Source organism: Diceros bicornis, chromosome 29 (assembly GCF_020826845.1).
Source record: "Diceros bicornis minor isolate mBicDic1 chromosome 29, mDicBic1.mat.cur, whole genome shotgun sequence".
Lineage (NCBI taxonomy): Eukaryota > Metazoa > Chordata > Mammalia > Perissodactyla > Rhinocerotidae > Diceros > Diceros bicornis.
Window position 1 is genome coordinate 16,379,259 of NC_080768.1, and position 24,461 is coordinate 16,403,719.

General features: G+C 38.6%; 1 protein-coding gene across 2 annotated transcripts in view; it reads right to left on the reverse strand.

The window, feature by feature from the left end:
• CENPU (centromere protein U) overlaps positions 1 to 24,461 on the reverse strand; it is a 44,218-nt gene that overhangs the window by 8,058 nt on the left and 11,699 nt on the right. For both annotated transcript variants that reach the window (XM_058524981.1, XM_058524980.1), the window contains exons 5-8: positions 18,087 to 18,147; positions 17,412 to 17,585; positions 8,005 to 8,074; positions 6,726 to 6,834 (exon numbers count right to left, since the gene is read on the reverse strand). In XM_058524981.1, the coding sequence (XP_058380964.1) occupies positions 6,726 to 6,834; positions 8,005 to 8,074; positions 17,412 to 17,585; positions 18,087 to 18,147 (414 nt within the window). The remainder of the gene's footprint in view (positions 1 to 6,725; positions 6,835 to 8,004; positions 8,075 to 17,411; positions 17,586 to 18,086; positions 18,148 to 24,461) is intronic.

Sequence of the window (24,461 nt, forward strand, 5' to 3'; positions counted from 1 at the left end):
TTCACAGATGACAGGATCTTATATGTAGAAAACGCTAAAGATTCCACAAAGAAACTCTGTTAGAACTAATAAACGAATTCAGCAAAGTTGCAGGATACAAAATCAACAATCAAAAATCAGCTGCATTTCTATATACTAAGAAAACAATCCCATTTACAATAGCATCAAAAAGAATAAAATACTTAGGAATAAACTTAACCAAAGAGGTGAAATATTTGTACTAAAAACTACAAAACATTGTTGAAAGAATTTAAAGAAGAAACCAATAAATGGAAAGACATCCCATGCTCATGGATTGGAAGATTTAATACTATTAAAATGTCCATACTACCCGAAGCAATCGACAGAGTCAATGCAATCCCTATCAAATCCTCAATGGCATTTTTTGCAAAAATAGAAAAAAAACATCCTAAGCTTCATATGGAATATCAAAGGACTCCAAATAGCCAAAACAATCTTGAGGAAGCAAACCAAAGCTGAAGGCCTCACACTTCCTGATTACAAAACATATTACAAAGCACAGTAATCAAAATAGTATAGTACTGGCCTAAAGACAGACATATGACCAATGGAAGAGAACAGAGAACTCAGAAATAAACCATCATGTAAATGGTCAAATGATCTTCAGCAAGGGTGTCAAGGCTACAGAATGGGGAAAGGAGAGTCTCTTCAACAAATGGTGCTGGGAAAACTGGATATCCACATGCAAAAGAATGAAGTTGGACCCTTACCTTACACTATAAACAAAAATTAACACAAAATGGATTAAAGACCTAAATGTACAAATTGAAACTATAAAACTCTTAGAAGAAAACATAGGGGAAAAGCTCCATGACATTGATCTTGGCAATGAATTTTTAGATATGACACCAAAAGCACAGGCAACAAAAGAAAGAATAGACAAATGGGACTAAATCAAACTTAAAAACTTCTGTGCAGCAAAGTAAACAGTCAACAGAGTGAAAAGGTAACCTATAGAATGGGAGAAAATATTTTCAAACCACATGTCTGATAAGGGATAATATCCAGAATACATAAAGAACTCCTACAACTCAACAACAAAATAACTCAATTAAAAAACGGGCAAAGGACTTGAATAGACACTTCTCCAAAGAAGATGTATAAATGGCCAACAAGCATGTAAAAATGTGCTCAACATCACTAAATATCAGGAAAATGCAAATCAGAACCACAATGAGATATCATCTCACACATATTAGGATAGCCACTATCAACAAAACAGAAAATGACAAGTGTTGGTGAGAATGCAGAGAAATTGGAACCCTTGTGCATTGTTGGTAGGATTGTAAAATGGTTTAGCTGTGACAGAAAACAGTATGGAGGTTCCTCAAAAAATTAAAAATAGAACTACCCTATGATCCAGCAATCCCACTTCTCGGTATACATCCAAAAGAATTGAAAACAGGATCTTGAAAAAATACTCTCACACCCATGTTCATTATTCACAATAGCCAAGGGGTAGATGGATAAATGGATAAAGAAAATGTCATCTATACATACAATGGAATATTATTAGTCTTTAAAAAGGAGGAATTCTTGTCATACGCTACAACATGGATGAACTTTGAGAACATTATGCTAAGTGAAATAAGCTTGTCACAAAAAGAAAAATATTTCATGATTCCACTTACATGAGGTACCTAAAGTAGTCAAACAGAAACAGAAAGTAGAATGGTGGTTGGTAGGGGCTGGGGGGGGGTAGAAATGGGAAATTGTTGTTTAATGGGTATACTGTAGAGTTTCAGTTTTGCAAGATGAAAAGTTCTGGACTAAGTTCATAACAAGGTGCATACACTTAAAACTACTGTTACTGTACACTTAAACATGGTTAAGATAGCAAATTTTATCTTTTTGTGTGTGTGTGTATTCTTTTTTTTTTTTTTTTGTGAGGAAGATCAGCCCTGAGCTAACATCTGCCAATCCTCCTCCTTTTTTTTGCTGAGGAAGACTGGCCCTGGGCTAACATCCACGCCCATCTTCCTCTACTTTACATGGGACGCCACCACAGCATGGCTTGCCAAGCGGTGCGCGCCCGGGATCCAAACTGGTGAACCCCGGGCCGCTGCAGCAGAGCGTACGCACTTAACTGCTCACGCCACCGGGCCAGCCCCTCTTTGTTCTTTTTTTTAACCTCAATTAAAAAGGAAATATTTCAACACTACACACCTACCAGAATGACCAAAAAAAAAGTGACAACACCAAATGCTGGCAACGATGCAGAGCATCTGGATCATTCATATACTGTGGAAACAGTTGGACAGTTGCTTATAAAACCAAACATGCCATTACCATATGACCCAGCAAATGCACTCTTGGTCATTTATCCCAGAGAAATGGAAACTTACATTCACACAAAAAAACTGTATATGAATGTCGATGGTTGTGTATTTGTAACTGCCAACAACTAGAGACAACCCAAATGTCCTTCAGTGGGTGAATGGTTAACCACGGTACATCCATACTGTGGACTACTACTTAACAATAAAAAGGAATGGACTACTGATGGATGCACCAACGTGGATGAATCTCCAAAGAATTACACTGAGTGAAAAAAAAGCCAAAAGGTTACATACTGTATGACTTCTATTTATATAACATCTTGAAATGACGAAATTATAGAAATGGAGAACAGGTTAGTGGTTGCCACAGCTTAGAGAGGGTGGGGGAGGGTGAGAGAGAAATGGGTCTAGGTATAGAAGGGCAACAGAAGGACACAGGCAGCGGGACACAAAAGATCCTTGTGGTGATGGAACTAGTTTGTATCTTCACTGGCGGTGGATACATGAACCATTATAAAATTGCACAGAACTAAACACAGACAAACGAGAATAAAACTGAGGAAATCTGAATAAGATCAGAGGATTGTATCAATATCAATATCCTGGTTGTCATATTGTACTATGTTTTATGAGATGTTGTTACCACTGGGGGAAATTACATAAAAGGTACGTGGAATCTCTATTATTTCTTACAACTGCATGTGACTTTACAATTATCTAAAAAGAAAACAACTAAAAAACAAATAAAGATGTAACTGGTTATAACACGCTGAATTAAAGAAAAAATTCATGAATAAAAAAGTATTTCTATACACCCATGTTCACTGCAGCATTAGTCACAATAGCCTAGGGGTGGAAGCTACTCAAACGTCCACTGACGGATGAATGGATAAACAAAATGTGGTATATTCATACAATGGAATATTATTCATCCTTAAAAAAGAATGAAATTCTGACACATGCTACAACATAGATGAACCTTGAGAACATTATGCTAAGTGAAATAAGCCAGTCACAAAAAGACAAGTACTGCATGATTCCATTTACATGAGGTACGTAAAGTAAACTCTTGGAAACAGAAAGTTGAATGAATGGTGGTTGCCAGGGGCTGGGAGGAGGGGCAAAGGGGAAATTGTTGTAATGGGTATACTGTAAAGTTTGTTTTGCAAGATGAAAAAGTTCCGGATATTTGTTGCACAACAATGTAATATACTTAACACTACTGAATTATATACTTAAAAATGGTTAAGATGGTAAATTTTGTTATGAGTATTTTATCGCAATTAAAAATTTTTAAATACCTCAGCCCCATCTTTAAAAAAATTATTTGTAACATAAATATGAAATCATGATTTTAAGATGTTAAAAATACATAAAAAGTTAGAAAAAATGGTCAGACCTTTCTGCATAGGGCTTATAATGATGACAAATTGGTGGATTCTAGCAATCACAATGGTGGTGGTCTACAGACGATACCCAGACACAGCTCTTTCAAATTCTAGTACCTTAAAAATCTGGTCACTTCCCTACCGATAATTAATTGAATCAGCTACTGAATATTCTAAGTTTGTAATGTTTGCATTTCATGGCATACCTCTCTACTTATACACATTGATAATCTGCTTATAACCAGTAAGTTTATTAACAAAGAAACTATTCAGGTGTGAGTGCCAGGTATAGGATATTAAAAATAGCAGACTCTCAAATAGTTAGTTAACTTGATTTTGAAAGAGTGAAGCTTTTCACGTGGTTGAGAACACTTTATGTCAAGAAAATAAAGTGAGATCAGTGATTCGCCAGAATTATTTGGTATGACACAAACACAAAAGTTTTAAAATTTTAAAAGTCTAATGAAAATACTAAGCCTCTTCTAAATCATTTCTTACATCAAGAACTTACTATGCTAAAAGGCAAGATAACAATGCCACTTTCCCTAAAACATCAGAAGTCTATAATAATCTTCCTTTAAACACAATCAAGATGGTCTTGGGTACGTTAAGGGAACTTCCGTACTCGTTTTAACAGCAAACCGGCTCTGGAACATGCAGTACAGAAGAATAAAACAGACACTTCCTACAATGATAATGATGAGTTAGCGTGACAGGCTGGCTCCTTTTCCCAAAATCAGCCTCTGAAGAACTACAAAGGGACAACTCCCCAAAATGGAGAAAGCTGTGAAAACTCCTGAGGGCTGAGGCGAAGAGGTGTTTAGAACAGGTGAATTGGTGTGATGAGTGGTGACTGTGGCCCAGGGTGGGTAAACAGCTGTTGAGGCTGGCTCCTGCTTCTTCCCCAGCACTGATTCTCACAAATCGTGTCTCCCTGACACTGCAGCACCGTGTCCCCTGTAAACCCCCTGCCAAATCCCCCAGGGCTGGAGAATGAAAATCTAAGGAGTATATCTACTCTCAATGCTACTTATCTCTGGTGGGCAAAGGGTGAAGTCCTGCCCTGACAGGTGATTTTGTGGGATGAGTGACGGAGGCTTCCCACCCTAGGACTCATCCACCCCCATCCCTTGCACTCACGGGAACTGACAGGGATCGATGTTGGGCCTTCCCTTATACACACTGTCTGACAGAGAAGCTGACAGCCCCAAGGAAAAATAAGCTCATAGGCTGGAGTAACACGACACTGGAGGAACACAACCACTTCAAAGGGCAAACAATTTTTAGACCATAAATTCAACCAGAAGCAGGTATTTCACAATAGTTGATACAGTCATTTGAAATTAGTCTAATAAGTATTCTAAAGAAGATATTAGCAACATAAAACATGAACATAAGACACAAAAAGGAACCAAACAAATATTAGATATAAAACTAAAATAGCTAAATAAAGAACTCAGTAGATGGGATAAGTGGCAGAATAGCTATATCTGAGAGATAAATTAGCAAATTTCTAATTTCTAGATTGAGGAAATCTCCTAGAAGAATGAAGCAAAAGACAATGATATAAAAATAGAGAGGACAAAAACATTTTTAATTTTTGGAATTGAAAAAGAACCTTAGATTGAAAAAGTCAGATCCAATATAGTGAAATTTAAGAATATCAGAGACAAAATATTCTAAAAGCTTATATGGAGAAAGAGCAGATCATATACAACAAAACAAGACTTAGACATCAAATTTTTCAAATCAACACTAGATGCAAAAGAAGACAAAGGAATAGTGATTCCAAAGTATTTAAGGAAATGATTTAGAAGCCAGAATAGTATATCCAGCTACACTCATTCAAATTCAAAGCCATGATCAAAATAATCAGAAGGATTTAAAAATGTTACAACATAAAGAGCCACAATGAAAAGTGTTGGATGAAGCATTTAAATAAGAGAAGAGATATATCCAGAGGATGTTGCAAGGAATACACGAAGTAAAGGTGATCAAATAAATACCTTAGTAACATCTGTTGCTGTCTTAGAGTGAGAGAGAGAGAGAAGATAAAAAAGAAAATTTATCTTAACCCAGAATTAAAAGTGTCTAGGTATTATAAATCTGATGGAGTTTGGGGTGGAGGAAAGGGAGAGAAGACCAAGAGATTAACAGAGCTTGCCAAAGTTCTAATCTTATTAGTGGGGAGTTATAAATTCTATTTTTTAAAAAAAGTTAGAAAAGATTAAAAACATCAAAAAATAGAACAAAAATTTAAATAAGTAAAAACAATATATCAATACATTCTTCCAAATATATTGATAATTACAATAAATGTAAATGGACTAAAGTCAATGGCTGAAATTCAAAGATGGACACGTGGGATTTAAAAAAGATTTTATAAGAAATAAAGTTTAAGGTCAAAGATTGGAAGTTAAAAAAATAAAAAGAATGTATAATCTGGCAAATGCTAGCAAAGAAATTTAGTGACACTATATTAGTATCAGATAAAATAGATTTTAAGACAAAAGAATTTTTAGGAATGGAGAGGGTCACTACACAAGGATAAAATGTTCAGTCTACAAGACAGAGCAATTTTAAACATGATGCACTAATAAAATAGTCTCTAAATACATATAAGCATAAATTGGTGGAAGTACCAGGAAAAACAATAATATTGATTCTACATAGATCCAATAATTAGAGAGTCTACATAGACACACTAATTAGAGATTCCCCATGGCTTATGAGCTAGGCCATAAAGAAAGCCCCCAAATTTCAAAAAAAATAGGTATCACCAGTCCATGAAATGTGACCACAACATATTTAAGTTAGGTTAATACAAAAACATAAATTAAAAAGTCACATATTTGGACATACAAAAACATACTACTAAATAATTCACAAGATTAAAGAAAAAATTATAATGGAAATGTAAAAATATGTAAAACTAAATGATAATGAAAATACTACATATCAAAAGCTGTGGGTGAGCAAAAGTGGGGCTTCATGAGAAATTTCTTAGGTATATATATCACAGCATCAAAACACTTACTTATACTCTAGGAGGGTTTTCTCAAATGCAGACAAAACAACATCTAACTCCATGATGTCACTGGTTTTCTTTCCTTTTAGACACCAAATATGTACACAATCGGAGATATCTAGAATATTAAGATAAGTCAATTTAATATACCGATTATCAATAACTTGGTTCCAGGTCCAGCGATCTGAAAGCCTACAACAAAAATTGTCCCACCAAATTGCTAAAAATAGCTACAGGTGAAGAAGCATACAGGCGACATACTCACTTCTTCCTATCTCAGTGCATAGTCTCACAAACCCGTCTACATTGTCACTCGCTAACTGCTGTCTTTTAATTGTTGATAGAGCTCTTCTTTGTTAACTGTATTTTCTTCATTTTAATCTACCAAATAGGCCACTATTGGTGGTTATTTTTGGGTGATGGAATTGTAGGTGATTTTACCTTCCTTCCATACCCTCTAAATTTTCTAAAATAAACATATTCTTATAACAAGAAAAATACATAACTTATCTTTAAAGGAACTGAATGGAGGGGCCGGCCCAGTGGCACAAGTGGTTAAGTGCGCACGCTCCGCTACAGCGGCCTGGGGTTTGCTGGTTCAGATCCCGGGCGCGCACCAACACACCACTTGTTAAGCACTGCTGTGGTGGCGTCCCATATAAAGCAGAGGAAGATGGGCACGGATGTTAGCCCAGGGCCAGTCTTCCTCAGCACCAAAAAAAAAAAAAAAAAAAAGAGGAGGATTGGCATTGGATGTTAGCTCAGGGTTGATCCTCCTCACCAAAAAAAAAAAAAAAAAAAAGAACTGAATGGAATAGAGAAAATGCTTTATCCTCCAAACATTTTTCAATAAACTTTTTATTTGTGTCAATAAAAATGATGCAGAATAACATGGATGAATCTCAAAAAAAAGTTATGCCAAGTGAAAGAAGCCTTATACAAAGCAGTACATATTATGTGATATATGAAAACAGTATATATACAATGTGATGAAAAATTGAAATGGATTAATTGATAGCTGATAAAACAAGTATAATAAAATTTAACAGTAAAATCTAAACGGTAGGCATATGAATATATACTATAAAATTCTTTCACCTTTGTTGTATGTTGAAAATTTTCACGAAAGATGTTGGAAAAAATCAGTTACTCCAAAGTCACATATTTTTAACTTTTTTTAAAGTGGCAATTTTACATACTTACAATTGACTACTTTAACAAATTAAGAAATATGTTTTTTTAAATGAAATTCTTGAATGATTGTCAAATATAAAACACAATTCTGTACCTGAGTCTATGGATTCACGTCTTGGTTTCTTCCTTTTGCCATGAAACATCTTCTCCTTTCTCTGAGTTTTCTACAAAAAAAAAAAAAACACGGCAAAGAATTTTATTTAAGAAAAGTTTTCTTTCTCTTAAAACATAATGATTAAGAAGACAATATTATGAAACACTGTCAGTTAATATTTTAGCTATAATTCTCATTTACTTCTAAGTTAATGTATTAATTGTATACTTCTAAGTTAATGTATTAATTGTATAAATTATCTAAATTAATATAAGGGAACATTAAAAAAATTAAACTGTCTCAAAATAAAAAGTAATTAAAACTTTCAGTTGGCTTTTAAAAGTTGTTGCTTTGGAGGAAGGTGAAGTTTTACATTATTTAAGATAATAATGTATGGAATCAGCTCAATTTCTGCTCCCAGCTATGATGAAGTAACAGCTTCTGAACTAGCTCTATTGCCATAAACAACCATAAAATGGGAGAATGAGGGTGACAACTTTATTCAGGCATTGGGCAATAGGCAAAACAAGACTGGGGAACTCAGAAGGTGAACGCTATGCCCTGCCCCTCCAGACTGGGGGACCACTTCCAGACGGCAGCACAGCAAGCTACGTCCAAGCAAAGCATGGTAATCCTACTCCACTGAGCAGGCAGAAGTCAGAGTACAGCAGCTGAAGCACTTGGAATAAGCTGCTCAGAGGAGAGCATCAGATGTCCAGGTGGAGGGTCCCCAAAATCCTTGACTGAGTACTCCACATGTGCAGGGTGAGACTATATCAAGTTTACTAGAAAGCGGCTATCATGGGGTTAATAATATAACAGGTAATAGAGGACAAGCAATGCTGGTGGAAATTAGATGCACAAAATGCAGCGACCTCATTAATGACTATTTAACACTGTCTATCTAGCTGAGCTAGCAGAAACTTAGGGGTAAGAACCATACTCTAGAGCATGCAAACTCAAACAGGGCAATATTGTTCCCAAAGCCTGGGGGGGTGGGGGGGAGTCTATTCCTTGTTTCCTCCAGCTTTGGTGGCTGTGGCATTCCTTAGCTTGTGGTCACATTACTTCAATCTCTGCCTCCATCTTCACATTGCCTGCTCCTTGTGTGTGTCTGTCTAACCTCCCTCTGCCTCTCCTATAAGGATACTTGTGATGATATTCACAGGCCACCCTCAAAACCCAGGATAATCTCCTGGAGTTAGGACCTGGACATATCTTTGGTGGGCATCATTCAGCCCACCACATATGGGCTTAACCACAGATTGTAAATGGCAAAAGAATGGTCAGTGAAATTGTAGACAAAGCAATAACAATTTATCCAATTTGCAGATCAGAAATAAAAAGAATTTGAAAAAAACAATCAGAGAGTCTTAGGAACCTGTGTGACAATACCAAATGACCCAAAATACGTATAATAAGAGTTCCAAAAGAAGAAAAGAGTGAGCGTGGAATAGAAAAATTATATTTGAAGAAATAATGACTGAAATTTTCTCCAACTTACAGATCCAAGAAGCTCAGTAAACTCCAAAGCAAGATAAAAACATATCTAGGCATATCATAGTTAAAATGCCAAAAACCAAGGAAAAAGCGAAAACCTTGACAGCAGCCAGAGAAAACGGACATAATCAACACACATGGGGACAAGGACAAACCTCAGAGACTGCTCATCGGAAGCAACAGAAACCAGAAGGCAACAGAACGACATATTTAAAGAGCTGAGGGAAAAACCGTCAACCCAGAATTCCATACCCAGTGAATACATCTTTAAAAACAGGGTGAATAATGACACTTTCAGCTAAACAAAATTTGAAAGAATTTATGCCAGCAGACCTGCACTGCACTAAAAGAAATGCTACAGGATGTTCTTAAGGCTGAAGAGAAAAGATGTCAGATGGAAACTCAGATCTACAGGAAAGAGATAAGAGAAGTGGAAAAGAAAAATACGTGGGTAAAAATAAAAACTACATATTTTTTTCTTCTCATAATTTCCTTAAAAGACAACTGTTTCAAGCAAAAATGACAACATTGTAAGGTTAGGTTTCAAGGTGTGTAGAAGTAAAATACGACAAAAATAGCACAGAGGATGATGGATGGACAAATGAAACTATAATATTGTCATGTAACAACATTCAAGTAGTGGGAAATAGTTAACTGTCATGAAGTACAATGTACGAAGTGGTAACACATTGATTCTAAATAGACTTTGCTAATTGAAGGGTTCATATTTTCAATCGAGGAGTAATCACTAAAAAATTAAGAGGTATAGCTAAGAAGACAAAAGAGGAAAGAAAATGGAATACCAAGATATATTCAATTAATCCAAACTTAGCAACAGAGGGACAAAAAACAACCCAAGGGAAAAATGGAAAACAATAAGTAGGATGGAGGCTTGAACCTAATCATATTTAAAGTTACATCAAACATAAATGGACATTTGGAGGGTCAAGAGAGGGACAAAACAGAAGAGATGAACAGAAAATAGAAAGATAACAGACTTAAACCTAACCATATCAATAACTACATCACAAGTAAATGAACTAAACATTCCAATTACAACGTAAAGACTGTCAAACTGGATAACTATTTGCTGTTCTACAAGAGATACACTTTAAGTTTAAAGACAAAACCAGGAGCATCACAGCTGAATCAGATGTTCCTTGTTTGTGTCTCCCACCTCAACAACAATTTGGAATCCACCCACAAATAAAAGCGCCTTTATGGGAGCTGTGGGATCCAGCACCATATGTCAAGGGACCCATGACATATGGGAGGAGTCTTGCCCACCCATGCATTGGGTAATAGGCATACAGACCTCTGTCTTGGCTATGGACCCCGCAGTGGCCTGTGAACTGGCTCTAGCCTCTCTCAGCCACAGTCTGGGAGCTCCTGGAAAACACCACCTTAGACAATCACTCATGGATGAGAAAGACTTTGTAGAAGTCCAGGTTTCCAGAGGAGAAGTTCTGGTACATGGTTGGAGCAAAAAAAATACAGGTTTGGACATACTGGAGAGGGTAAGAGGAACAGTTTGACTACCTGCATGAGCCCTCCCCCACGGCAGCACAGCTTAGGGCCAAGACAGATCTTCTTGGCCCGAGATTTCTCCTGTGGGGTAAAGTGAGAGCACGTGAGCAAGAGCCCGGCTTCCCCAGCTGTGTGCCACGCTGCCAAAGAGACTCATGCCTCTCTCACCTCATCCAGAACACTGGGTCATGAGCTGCATGACTGGGGGCGGGAAAAGGCTGCAAGAGTGGCACAAAGGACACTCAGAGGGCATTAAAGGGATGCAGATCCTAACTGAATTGTGGATTTCATCAAGAAGGCCACCCATGAGCTGCTAGGAATGACTTGCCTGTGTATCCCAACTGGCCCATGAGCACCCCCAGAGCTCCATGCCTCACCAATACACACCCCCACCCTGTGGTCAACTCCCTATGCACACTCCTGATGGTAACACAAGAGGGAGCTTTGCCAGGTGGCTAGTAACCACACACAAAAAGTCAGCTTGAATCTGTGGGCCAGGGAGACACTACAAACTTGAGCTTTAGTACCACCTTTGGGAAAACAAAAGAGAGGCTGTCACACTCAGCCTGGTGTGTTACAAGATCAAGAGAAAACAAACAGCTTAAGAACTCTGCCACAAGAGGGAGCAAGAAGCATGGAGAAGGTATACCCACCCATAGAAGGTCTGAGAAAGTCTCAGAATCCCTAGGTCTGATGGAAGGTACTTCTCTCCCAAAGGCAGTTAGTAAGGATGGGAGGAGGTGACTGCTACTTCAAATGTAAAGACAGAAACGCAAAACTTCAAGGAACATGAGAAATCAAGCAAACATGACACCAAAGGATCACAATAATCTTCCAGTAATCAATCTCAAAGACATGAGATCTGCAATTTTACCAATAAAGAATTCAACATAGCTGTTTTAAGGAAACGCAATGAGCTACAAGAAAACACAGAAAGACAATTCAACAAAATCAGGAAAACAAGACATGAACAAAATGAGAAGTTTAACAAAGAGACAGAAATCACTAAAAAGAGCCAAACAGAAATTCTGGAGCTGAAGAATACAATGAATTAAATGAAAAATGCAACAGAGAGCAAGAACATCAGAATGAATCAAGCAGAAGAAATAATCTATGAGTTAGAAGACAGGAACTTTGATATTATCCAATCAGAAAAACACAAACAAAAAACTGAAAAAGAGTGAAGACAGCCTACATTATCTATGGGATACCAACAAAAGAAACAACTTGCGAATTATTGGAGTTCCTGAAGAAGAGAGGGAGAAGGGGGCAGAAAGCTTATTTAAAAAAATAATGGCTGAGAACTTCCCAAATCTGGTGAGAGATTTGGACATCTAAGTTCTGAAGCTCACAGTTCACTAAACAAACTTAACCAAAAGAGATCCTCTCCAAGACACGGTATAATAAAATCATCAAAAATCAAAGACAAAGAGAGAATCTTAAAAGCAGCAAGAGAAAAGAAGCTTGAAATTTACAAGGGAACCCCTGTAAGGCTATCGGTGAATTTCTCAGCAGAAACCTAACAGGACAGGAGAGACGGGGAGGATACATTCGAAAGGCTGAAAGAAAAAAACTGCCAACCAAGAATAGTCTATCTGGCACAGTTATCCTTCAGAAATGAAGGAGAGATAAAGACTTTCACTAGTAAACAAAAGCTGAGGGAGTTTATCACCACTAGACTTGCCTTACAAGAAATGCAGGAAGGAGATCTTTAAGTTGAAATGAAAGGCTGCTAATGTGTAATATGAAAATATACAACACACTGGTAAAGGTAAGTATATAGTCAAATTCAGAACACACTAATACTGTAATACAGTGGTGTGTTAACCACTTAACTCTAGTATAAAGGTCAAAGGACGAGTACTAAAAGATAGTTATAGTTACAATAATTTGTTAATGAATACACAGTAGAAAAAGAGGTAAATTATGACATCAAAAACAAAAAAGGGTAGAGTAAAAGGGTAGAATTTTTACATGCAATCAAAGTTAGGTGGTCATCAGCATAAAATAGACTGTTACATATATTATAAAACTATTTTATATACAACTATAAATATGTATATGTCTTATGTAAGCCTCACAGTAACAACAAAGCAAAAACCTACAGTAAATTTACAAGAGATAGAAAATCAAAGCTTACCACTACAGGAAATCATCAATTCACAAAGAAAGACAGCAAGAGAGGAAAAAAGGAACAAGGAAACTACAAAATAGCCAGAAAACAATAAGATGGCATTAGAAAGTCCTTACTTATCAATAATTACTCTAAATGTAAATGGATTGAATTCTCCAATCAAAAGGCATAGAGTGGCTGGATGGATAAAAAAAAAAAGACCCAACTATACGATGCAAGAGGCTCACTTCAGCTGTAAGGACACACATAGGCTCAAAGTGAAGGGATGGAAAAACATGTTCCATGCAAGTAGAAACTGAAAGAGAGGAGGGATAGCTATAATTATATCAGACAAAATAGACTTTAAGCCAAAAACAGTAACAAGAGACAAAGAAGGTTATTATATAATGATAAACGGGTCAATTCATCAAGAAGATATAACAATCATAAGTGTATATATATATATATATATATATGCACCCAACATTGAAGCACCTAAATATATTAAGCAATACTAACAGATAAGAAGGGAGAAAGACAACAACACAGTAATAACAGGGACCTTCAATATCCTACTCTTTTTTTTTTGTGATTCCTCAAAAAATTAAAAACAGAACTAGATATATGATCTGGCAATCCCACTTCTGGGTACATACCCAAAAGGAACGAAAACAGGATCTCGAAGAGATTTCTGCACTCCCACGTTCATTGTAGCATTATTCACAATAGCCAAAATATGGAAACAACCTAAGCGTACATCTATGGATAATTGATAAAGAAGATGTGGTATATATACGTACAACAGAATATTATTCAGTCACAAGAAAGAAGGAAATTCTAACATTTGTGACAACACAGATGGACCTTGAGGGCATCGTGCTAAGTGAAATAAGTCAAAGAAAGACAGATATTGAATGATCTCACTTATATGTGGAATCTAAAAAAGTGAACTCATAGAAAGAGAGAGTAAATGGTGGTTACCAGCAGCTGGGGATTGGAAGAAATGGGGAGATATTGGTCAAAAGGTATGAACTTCCAGTTATAAGATGAATAAGTTCTAGGAATCTAACGTACAGCATGGTGATTAGAGTTAACAATACTGTATTATATACTTGAAAGTTGCTAAGAGAGTAAATCCTAAATGTTCTCACCTCAAAAAAGATATAGTAATTATGTGAAGTTATGGAGGTGTTAACTAATGCTACTGGTAATTATTTTGCAATATATAAGTGTATCAAATCAACACACTGTACACCTTAAATTTACCCAATGTTATGTGTCTATTATATCTCAATAAAGCTGGAAAAAAAAAGACAAAAACAGGTTGAAAGAAAATGCATGAAAAAAGATTTACCTTGCAAAGAGCATAAGAAAGCTTCTGGGGCCATATTAATATCACACAATATAGATTTCAAGACAAAAAAGTATTAGAAGAAATTAAAGGGGAGCATTTCATAGTAATAGAAGCCATTCATCAAGAAGACAACCTTAAATAAGTATGCAATTAAAAACAGAGCTTCTGTACTTTAGATAATAGCATTATACCAACGTTCATTTCCTGGTTTTAATCACTGTACTTTGGTTATGTGAGGTGTAAGAATTAGATGAAGCTGGGTAAAAAACATGTGGGAACTTTCTGAACTATTTTTGCAATTTTTCTGTAAGTCTAAAATTAAAAAACAATCAAATAACATATCTTCAAAATTCATGACACAAAACATCAGAGAACTAAAGAAAATCCACAAAATTGCGATGTTAAAAAACATCCCTTCTTTGTAATCAAGTGGATCATTCTCCATATATCCAACAAGGGGTTAATCTCCAAACTATATACAAAACACATACAACTCAACAACAAAAAAATGAACAACCCAATCAAAAAATGGGCAGAGGATATGAACATTTTTTCAAAGAAGATAAACAGATGGCACATAAAAAGATGTTCAACATCATTAATTATCAGGGAAACGGAAATCAAAACTATAATGAGATATCACCTCACACCCATCAGAATGGCTACAATTAACAAGACAAGAAATAACAACTGTTGGAGAGGATGTGGAGAAAAGGGAACCCTCATACACTGCTGCTGGGAATGTAAATTGGTGCAGCCACCATGGAAAACAGTATGGAGATTTCCCAAAAAATTAGAAATAGAAATACCATATGACCCAGCTATCCCACTACTGGGTATTTATGCAAAGAACATGAAATCAACAATTCAAAGAGATTTATGCATCCCTATGTTCACTGCAGCATTATTCACAATAGCCAAGACATGGAAGCGACCTAAGTGCCCATCAACGGATGAATGGATAAAGAAGATATGGTATATATATACAATGGAATACTACTCAGCCATAAAAAAAGACAAAATTGTGCCATCTGCAACAACATAGATGGCCCTTGAGGGTACTATATTAAGCAAAATAAGTCAGAGAGAGACAAATACCATATGATTTCACTCATATGTGGAAGATAAACACACAGATAAGGAGAACAGATTAGTGGTTACCAGAGGGGAAGGGGGTGAGGGGAGGGCGAAAGGGGTGAAGGGGCACGTATGTATGGTGACGGATAAAAATTAGACTTTTGGTGGTGAACACAACGCAGTCTAGACAGAAACTGAAATATAATAACGTACACCTGAAGTGTACACAATGTTATAAGCCAATATGACCTTAATAAAAAGAAAAGACTATAAGGAGACATAATATCTGAGCTACACTATCAATCAACTTGACCTCAGTTGACACTCACAGAATATCACACCAAACAACTGCCAGTTCAAGTTTACATGGGATGTTCACCAAGACAGACCCACAAGAGGCGGAACAACATGTATAATATGCTTCTATTTGTGTGAAAAGGGGGAATTCAAAGAAGAAAATATATTCCTATTTGTTTACATGGGCAGAAGGAAAATCTGGAAGGATACATAAGAAACTAGTTATAAAGTTACCTGTGTGTATGTTCAATGGGTGGGGAAGTGGAAAGTGGAAGATGAGGTGGCAGGAACATCCTACTATATTTAAAAAAATGTCTGGGGGCCGGCCCTGTGACGTAGTGGTTAAGTGTGCAAGCTCCGCTGCGGCGGCCCGGGGTTCGCAGGTTCAGATCCTGGGTGCGCACTGACGCCCGCATGTCAAGCCATGCTGTGCCGGCATCGCATATAAAGTGAAGGAAGATGGGCACGGATGTTAGCCCACGGCCAGTCTTCCTCATCAAAAAGGGGAGGATTGGCGACAGATGTTAGCTCAGGGCTAATCTTCCTCACAAAAAAAAAAAAAGTTTGAACATGAGAATGAATTATTTATTCAAACCATTAAACCAACTGAATTAATAAAATGTCATATTAAGAGCCTGGCCAAAAGATATGTCAAGAATCTTATAACAGAACACATATGACCAGAAATCTTATCACAGTAAGTTTTTTTCTAAGGAAATGATCAAGGGTATGCACAAAGATTTAGCCAGAAAGAAGTTCAAAGAACTCAAAATGTTTTAAGTTGCAACCATTCCTTAGTAAGAGATTAACTAAACTATGGCACATTCATGAATGAAACGTCACGTATTCATTAAAATGGCATTGCAGAATTCTTAATGACAAGGATACAGTCCCACTTAAGGTGAGCAAAGCTCAGCTAAAGGACTGAAGAGTACAGACCTAAAAACCTGGCGGTTATTTTTGGGTGATGGATTTGTAGGTGATTTTATCTTCCTTTCCATAGCTTCTAAATTTTCTTTCTTTTTTGTTTTTTTTGTGAGGGAGATCAGCCCTGAGCTAACATCCATGCTAATCCTCCTCTTTTTGCTGAGAAAGACCGGCTCTGAGCTAACATCTATTGCCAATCCTCCTCCTTCTTTTTTTTTCCCCAAAGCCCCAGTGGATAGTTGTATGTCATAGTTGCATATCCTTCTAGTTGCTGTATGTGGGACGCAGCCTCAGCATGGCCGGAGAAGCGGTGCATTGGTGTGCGCCCGGGATCAGAAACCGGGCCGCCAGTAGCGAAGTGCATGCACTTAACCGCTAAGCCACCGGGCCGGCCCTAAATTTTCTAAAACAAACATTTTTATAACAAGAAAAATATAAAACTTATGTTTTAAAAGAACTGAAGGAAAGAGAGAAAATGCTTTGTTTTCCCCCTAAACATTTTCAATCAACTTTTTCTTATCTCCAAGGGGATGGCAGACACTCTCTTACCGGTTGACTTTCTGTTGCCAGGGTCTCCTCTTCAACAGAGGACTCTGCACTAAGGGGTCCTACCTTTGTACGAGTGACCGATGCCCCTGGTTTCTCTGCAGGTTCTGAAGATGCTGCAGCTGGAACAGCTTCAGGTTGTTGTGGACTTGTTTTCTCCGCTGGTTTAACTTTTCTTCTTATATCACTTTCTTCACTGCTTTCAGATTCATCACTAATGGGCTTGCGTTTTCTTTCTGACTATGTCAAGAAAACAGCATTACTGGTTTAGAAAATACAAATGCCTATCATTCTTATTGTAATAGTAGATAACTGTCAAGTCCACATGTCTCATTGCTAAACTTCAAGACTGAACACAGCAGGAAGATGGCAACATGATTAGTGGATAGGATGGGACATCCAGATTAAAGAGCTCCAAATAAACACTCCCAACAACACTCCGCCTTTGTTAAATCACAGTCTAAACACATTACATGTACACTATGAAAACTGACATGGTACGTAGAAATTTGAGACCTCTGTAATGAAAAATGCTTCAGATATAAAAATATTTCACTTTTTATTATAAAAGTATCTTCTAAAACAATATTCTTTCTCTTTGTTGCGCTAGAACATTTTCTCTATTTGCATCCAATCTAAACGGGATATGAAATATTTTACAGAACATTTTCTCTGCTTGCATCCAATCTAAAGAGGATATGAAATATCTTACAAATTAAGATAGAAAACACTCCTACATACCTTTCTTGCGCTAATTATCACAGACTCGTTTTCACTTGCTTCAATTTCAGAAGTGTTCGAACTGTACCAAAGAACAAGCCATCAATATCTTGCACACATTTCATTTTTATTCACATATGTCTTCCATAAGTTGCTTGTCCAACAGAAAACAAGCTCAATGTAATGAGGAGATTTCCCCCTTGTCATGGGCAGGCCTGCCACCTTCCCAGATTTGCTGGTCATCTCCCACATCTTCCCACACCCAGGCCACATCAGCTTATCCTTGGCAGGCAGCTAAGCGTCCCATTACTGCAGCACCTCGTGGTTGTGTCTGAGCACTGCACCTTCCTCCATGTAACCACTTCCAGGTGGATCGGCCATTTTTTTACTAAAAGCGAATCCACAGACACCAGGCCCATCATTAGGAGACATAACAGGAATACCTTCTTTTTTCCTTTGAAAAGGAAAAAATAACCCTAAACTTCTGATGAGACATAAGAGTTCTTTAATTTTTTCATTCAGTTCAATACAACAAACATTTATTTAACACCAATCTCAAAATACAAAAGCACAGTGAATAAAATTATTTTAAAAATGAGAAGCCTTCCTTCAATGGGTTCGCTGTCTAGTAGGAAGGCCAGAGACAGCGCGGGCCTGGTCATTTCTGCCCCATACAGGACTCCTCTGATGGGCACTCTGTCCTCCAGAGCTCCCCAGTGGGTCGGCAGGAACTGCGAGGGCTGCATTGTAGTCCGAGGCCACTTCGGCCCAGTCCTGACTCTTCCCCCTTTCACTTTCATAGGTATTACTACAAAGGCCCTTCAATTCTTACTCTGCCTCAGTGTCTACTTACCCGAGGATCCAAACTGGCACAGATGCCGTCTATGCCATGCATACAGGCAATGCGAGGCTCTTAAAAGGTGGGAGGCATGACAGTGAGATAAGCCTTGCATTCTAGAAAGATCACGCTGGAAGCTGTGTGAGCAGGTGGGTGGACCAGAGGAGAAAGAGCGATTCCGGAAACAAGGAGACCAGGCAGGAAACTACTGCAGGAGTGCTGGTGAGGGTAGCAGGTGCCTAACCTACAGCAGCTGCAGGCAGGTGGCAGGGCTACAGAGAGGGAAAAGTGGATGCTCGAGGCAGTCACAGGCTCGGACAAACAGGATCGGTCAGAGAGCAGAAGATACCAGGAATGACTCCCAGATTGCTTTTTTGGGTGACTAGGTGACAGCAGGTCCATTAACATAGAAAACACCAGAGGAGCTTGTTGACACTGGACGAGGGAGAAAAGGACTGAGCTTGGTTTTGCCTTTGCTGAGTCCGAGGTGCCTGCAGGCCTCTAGGGAAAATGGCCAAGATGCAGGACGTCTTGGGCCTCGTGAGAAAGGCCGGGTGACAGAGCGACCTGGTGAACAGCGGCATACGGGTAATTAAAACCCTGAGAGTAACGGGGCCGGGGGGGGGGGTGGAGAGGAGAGGGCGAAGAGCAGAATCGCTACATGTAAAGAGGAGAGAGGGAGGGAGAAGGTCTAGGAAGGAAGAACAGAACATCCTCGGTGAGGATTTGGGGCCTGGATGATGATGCCTCCATGAGACCTAGGAAATGTTGCTGGTCTCTCTCTCTCTCTCCAGAGCAAACTTTCTGCCCTGACTTCCTTTTGTATCCACATACAAACCCTGTCTAACCCAAACATTTTTTGTTTGGACTTATCACACCACCAAAACCAAGATTACCAGGAATGTCCATACTGTTAAATGCAGTGCACGTGTTCAGTCCTTACCTCACTTGCTTTTCAACTGCACTTGACCCCCCGATACACATGCATGCACGCACATGCACACACGCACACACACAATCCCCCCACTACTGTGAACAAACATTGTCCTGGTTTTCTTCTTTCCCCTCTAGCTACTTTTATTCTCTCTCCTCTGCAAGCTCCTTCTCTAGGCGGGTTTTCGTGAGGGTTGGTCCCAGGTCCTTGCCTTCTCTCAGGCCACCATCTCTCCCGTGAGCTCTCATCCACGGCCACACCCATCCATGCACACCACTTCTATGCAGACAACTTCAGTCTGAACTCCAGCTTAGCCCTCTTCTCTGGGCTTCAGACCCAAGTATACAACAATCTCTTTGAGATCTACATACCAAATTCGTGATCACCTGATAACGACAGGGTTACTCAATCTCCTGGTAACCCCTACCTTACTTAGCCAATGGCACTATCATCAATCCATTTACACGAGCCAGAAAGCCACAAGTTGTCTCTGACAGCAACTCCTCCCCACCCTCCTATATGCCACCCATCACTAAGCCCTGCGGATTTGCTTCCTAACTATTTCTTGAACCCATCCACTTATCTCCATCTCTGTCACAATTACCCTAGTCCTCCCTGCCCCAGACCACTAACACAGCTTCAAAACTGGTCTCTCCATTCCATTCTTGCCTCTCTCAAATCCATTCTCCACACAGCAACCACAGTGATACTTTTTTGTGTGTGTGAGGAAGATCAGCCCTGAGCTAACATCTGTCAATCCTCCTCTTTTTTTTGCTGAGGAAGACTGGCCCTGGGCTAACATCCGTGCCCATCTTCCTCTACTTTATATGGGATGCCGCCAAAGCATGGCTTGACAAAGTGGTGCGTTGGTGCACACCCGGGATCCGAACCGGCGAACCCTGGGCCACCGCAGTGGAGCGCACACACTTAACCGCTTGCGCCACTGGGCCGGCCCCCAGGGTGATAATTTTTTTTTTGTGAGGAAGATCAGCCCTGAGCTAACATCCATGCTAATCCTCCTCTTTTTGCTGAGGAAGACCGGCTCTGAGCTAACATCTATTGCCAAACCTCCTCCTTTTTCTCCCCAAAGCCCCAGTAGATAGTTGTATATCACAGCTGCACATCCTTCTAGTTGCTGTATGTGGGACGCGCCCTCAGCATGGCTGGACAAGCAGTGCGTCGGTGCATACCTGGGATCCGAACCTGGGCCGCCAGTAGCGGAGCGTGCACACTTAACCGCTAAGCTACGGGGCAGCCCCAGGGTGATAATTTTTAAATGCAGAACTAACTATGTCACCCAGGCTTAAAATTCTTCAACTGTTGAGGATAATGACAAGTTCCTTACCAAGTTTATGAGATAAGATTAGATATGGCTGCAAATGGTAGAAAATACACCCCCAAAATGGTTTAAATGAGATACTTTATTTCCCTCTCAACAAAACTTCAGAGACAATTCAGGGCTGGTATAGCAGCCTCCCATCATCAGAGCCCAGATTCCTTCCATCTTATTGCTCCATTTTCTAGCATGCTACCTCATGGTCCAAGACAGTTGCTCAAGCTTCAGCTGTCACATCCCACTCCAACCATAAGGAAGAAGGAAGGAAAAAGAAGGGCACAATCCTCCCTTGAAAGACACTGCCAGAAGTTGCAGGTACTTCTTTGGCTAACATTTAATCATATAGACATCTTAGCTGCAAGAGAAGGTAGGAAATATATTCTTTGTTCTGACAGCCACGTGTTCAGCTAAAATCAAACATTCTATCACCAAGGAAGAAGGGGAAGACATTGAGGCAGACAACTAGCAATCTCTCCCAATCATGACATTCAAAGTAATTACCATCTTGCAATGTGTTCCTCTTCTTCATCCTGTTTACTTTGAGGCATCCCAGATTTTTTCAGTCCCACAGACTCACCATGCTTCCTCCCACCACAGGACCTTTATACATGCTATTCCCCTCGTATGGAATGTTCCTCACTCCACCCCTCATCAACCTAACTCCTACTCATAGCATCACACCCATCCCTATATGTGATTTGTCCGTGATTCTTCATTAATATCTATTGCTCCATAGGCTCCATGAGGACAAGGATTATGTCCATTTTGAGTTATTATTATAAACCAAGAGCCTAACACAGTGCCTGGTATGTAGTCAGTGCTCAATAAATGTTTGTTGAAAAAATACCAATAACAAAAAGCTAACATTGGAAGGTTTACTATGTGTCAGCCTGTTTTAAGAGCTTAAGAGGATAAATTCATCTTAAAACAATCATATAAAGTAGGTTGTATTATTATCCCACTTTCCAGATGAAGGAACCTAGAAGTTAAATGTCTTTCCCAAGGTCACAGACTTAGTAGTGGCAGAACAGGTTTTTGAACCAGCACAGTGTGTTCAGGGCCAGTCACCTTAACCATGACACCACTCTTACACGGCATGGATGAAGAACGAACTCAAATATTCACTGAATGCCTACCATGTGCCAGGTGTTCTATAGCAGAGAACAGAACAAAGTCCTGCTCTCTGAAAGCTACCTCTATTGGGGAGAGACAATGAACAAATTAAAAAATGACATAAAATATTGATTGGGTAGAGATAAATGCTATGAGAAAAAGAACAGAGTAAAGGAAATATATTGATGAAGAAAGGCAATATTTTCTATGAGGTATCAGAGCAGACTGCTGTGATCAGGTGATATCTGAAATCTGAAAGGAAGTGGGGAGCGAGCCATACAGATATGCAGAGGAAGATATATGGAATCCAGGCACAGAGAACAGTACATGCAAAAGCCCTGAGGTGGTACATATTTAAGAATGTGACACTGACATGATGCTCAGTGAAATAAGCCAGTCACAGAAGGACAAATACCACATGATTCCGCCCATATGAGGTATCTAAAATAGGCAAATTCATAGAATCAAAGAGTAGAACGGCGGTTGCCAGGGGCTGGGGAAATGGAAAACTGCTAGTCAACAGGCATAAATTTTCAGTTAGGCAAGATGAGTGAGTTCTAGAGACCTTCTATACAACATGGTGCCTATAGCGAACAATACTATATTGTACACTTGAAGATTTGTTAAGAGGGTAGATCTCATGTTGAATGTTCTTACCATAATAAATAAAATTTTTAAAACATAAATGAAAAAATAAAAAAAAAGACAAGCCAAACAACATTATTTAAATGCTATTTTCCATAGACACACTCCAAACACAATGACACAAAGTTTAAAAATGCAGGATAGGGGGCCGGCCCTGTGGCGTAGTGGTTAAGTTTGCGTGCTCCACTTCAGCAGCCCGGGGTTTGCAGGTTCGGATCCCAGGCATGGACATATGCATCACTTATCAAGCCATGCTGTGGAGGCGTCCCATATAAAGCAGAGGAAGATGGGCACGGATGTTAGCCCAGGGCCAGTCTTCCTCGGCAAAAGGAGGAGGTTTGGCAACAGATGTTAGCTCAGGGCTAATCTTCCCCCCACACAAAAAAATGCAGGATGGAAAAAAATACTAAGTAGAAACATTTCAAAAAAAAAAAAAGAATTTGAAGATCAGCAAGGAGGCCAAACCAAGTAGGTTTTTTTTTTTGATCCCAGGAATGCAAAGAATTTAATACAGGAAATCTATTCATGTAGATCAAATGAATAAAAAACATATAATTTTCCTAATAGATTAATTCTGACAAAATTCATACCTTATTCTTTTTTTTTTAATGGTAGTACTAGGTATCTTCATCTTGTTTTTTATTTTATTTTTATTTTATATATTTATTTATTTATTGCTGGGAAAGATTTGCCCTGAGCTAACAACTGTTGCCAGTCTTCCTCTCTGTCTTTTTTTTTCCCCTCCCCAAAGCCCCACTACATAGTTGTATATTCTAGTTGTAAGTCATTCTAGTTCTTCTATGTGAGCCGCCACCACAGCGTGGCTACTGACAGACGAGTGGTGTGGTTCGGTGCCTGGGAACTGAACCCAGCCCATGGAAGTGGAGTGTGCCAAACTTGAACCGCTAGGCCATCAGGGCTGGCTCCATACGTTATTCTTAAGTATCCTTAATAGGGTATTCTTAGGGACAATGTTTTATTCCTTATTTTCCAACATCTAGCATAGTATTTGGCACACAGTAAATATTTAATGTTATAAAATAGAATAGATTAAAAAATTAATTCCTACTAGTAAAAAATTAATGCAAGAAATTCATAGCTTTCCTACATACAATCAACCACAACAAAAAAGATAAATGTAAGAAAAGACCTCATTTATGATAAAAACAAAAAAAGACAAATTTCCTTGGAATAAACTTAAGAAATGTACAAAATCTATGTGAATAAAAATGAAAACAGCACTAAAGCACACAAAGAACTGGAACGAATGGAAAGGCGTTTGCTCATCATCATACAAACATCCACTCCCCCTAGTCTAATTTATAAATTTAACTCAACCCAATAAAGACCACAATAGTTTCTTTGCTTTTAACAAGTTGATCTTAAAATTCATATAAAAAACAAACAAGGATAGACAACAAAACTCTGTAAAGAAGCTCAATGAGGGAGCAACTGGCACTACCAGATACTCCAAACGTTACAAAGCCTCAGTAATTAAAGAGGACAACAGTGGAGCATGACTAGATAGAA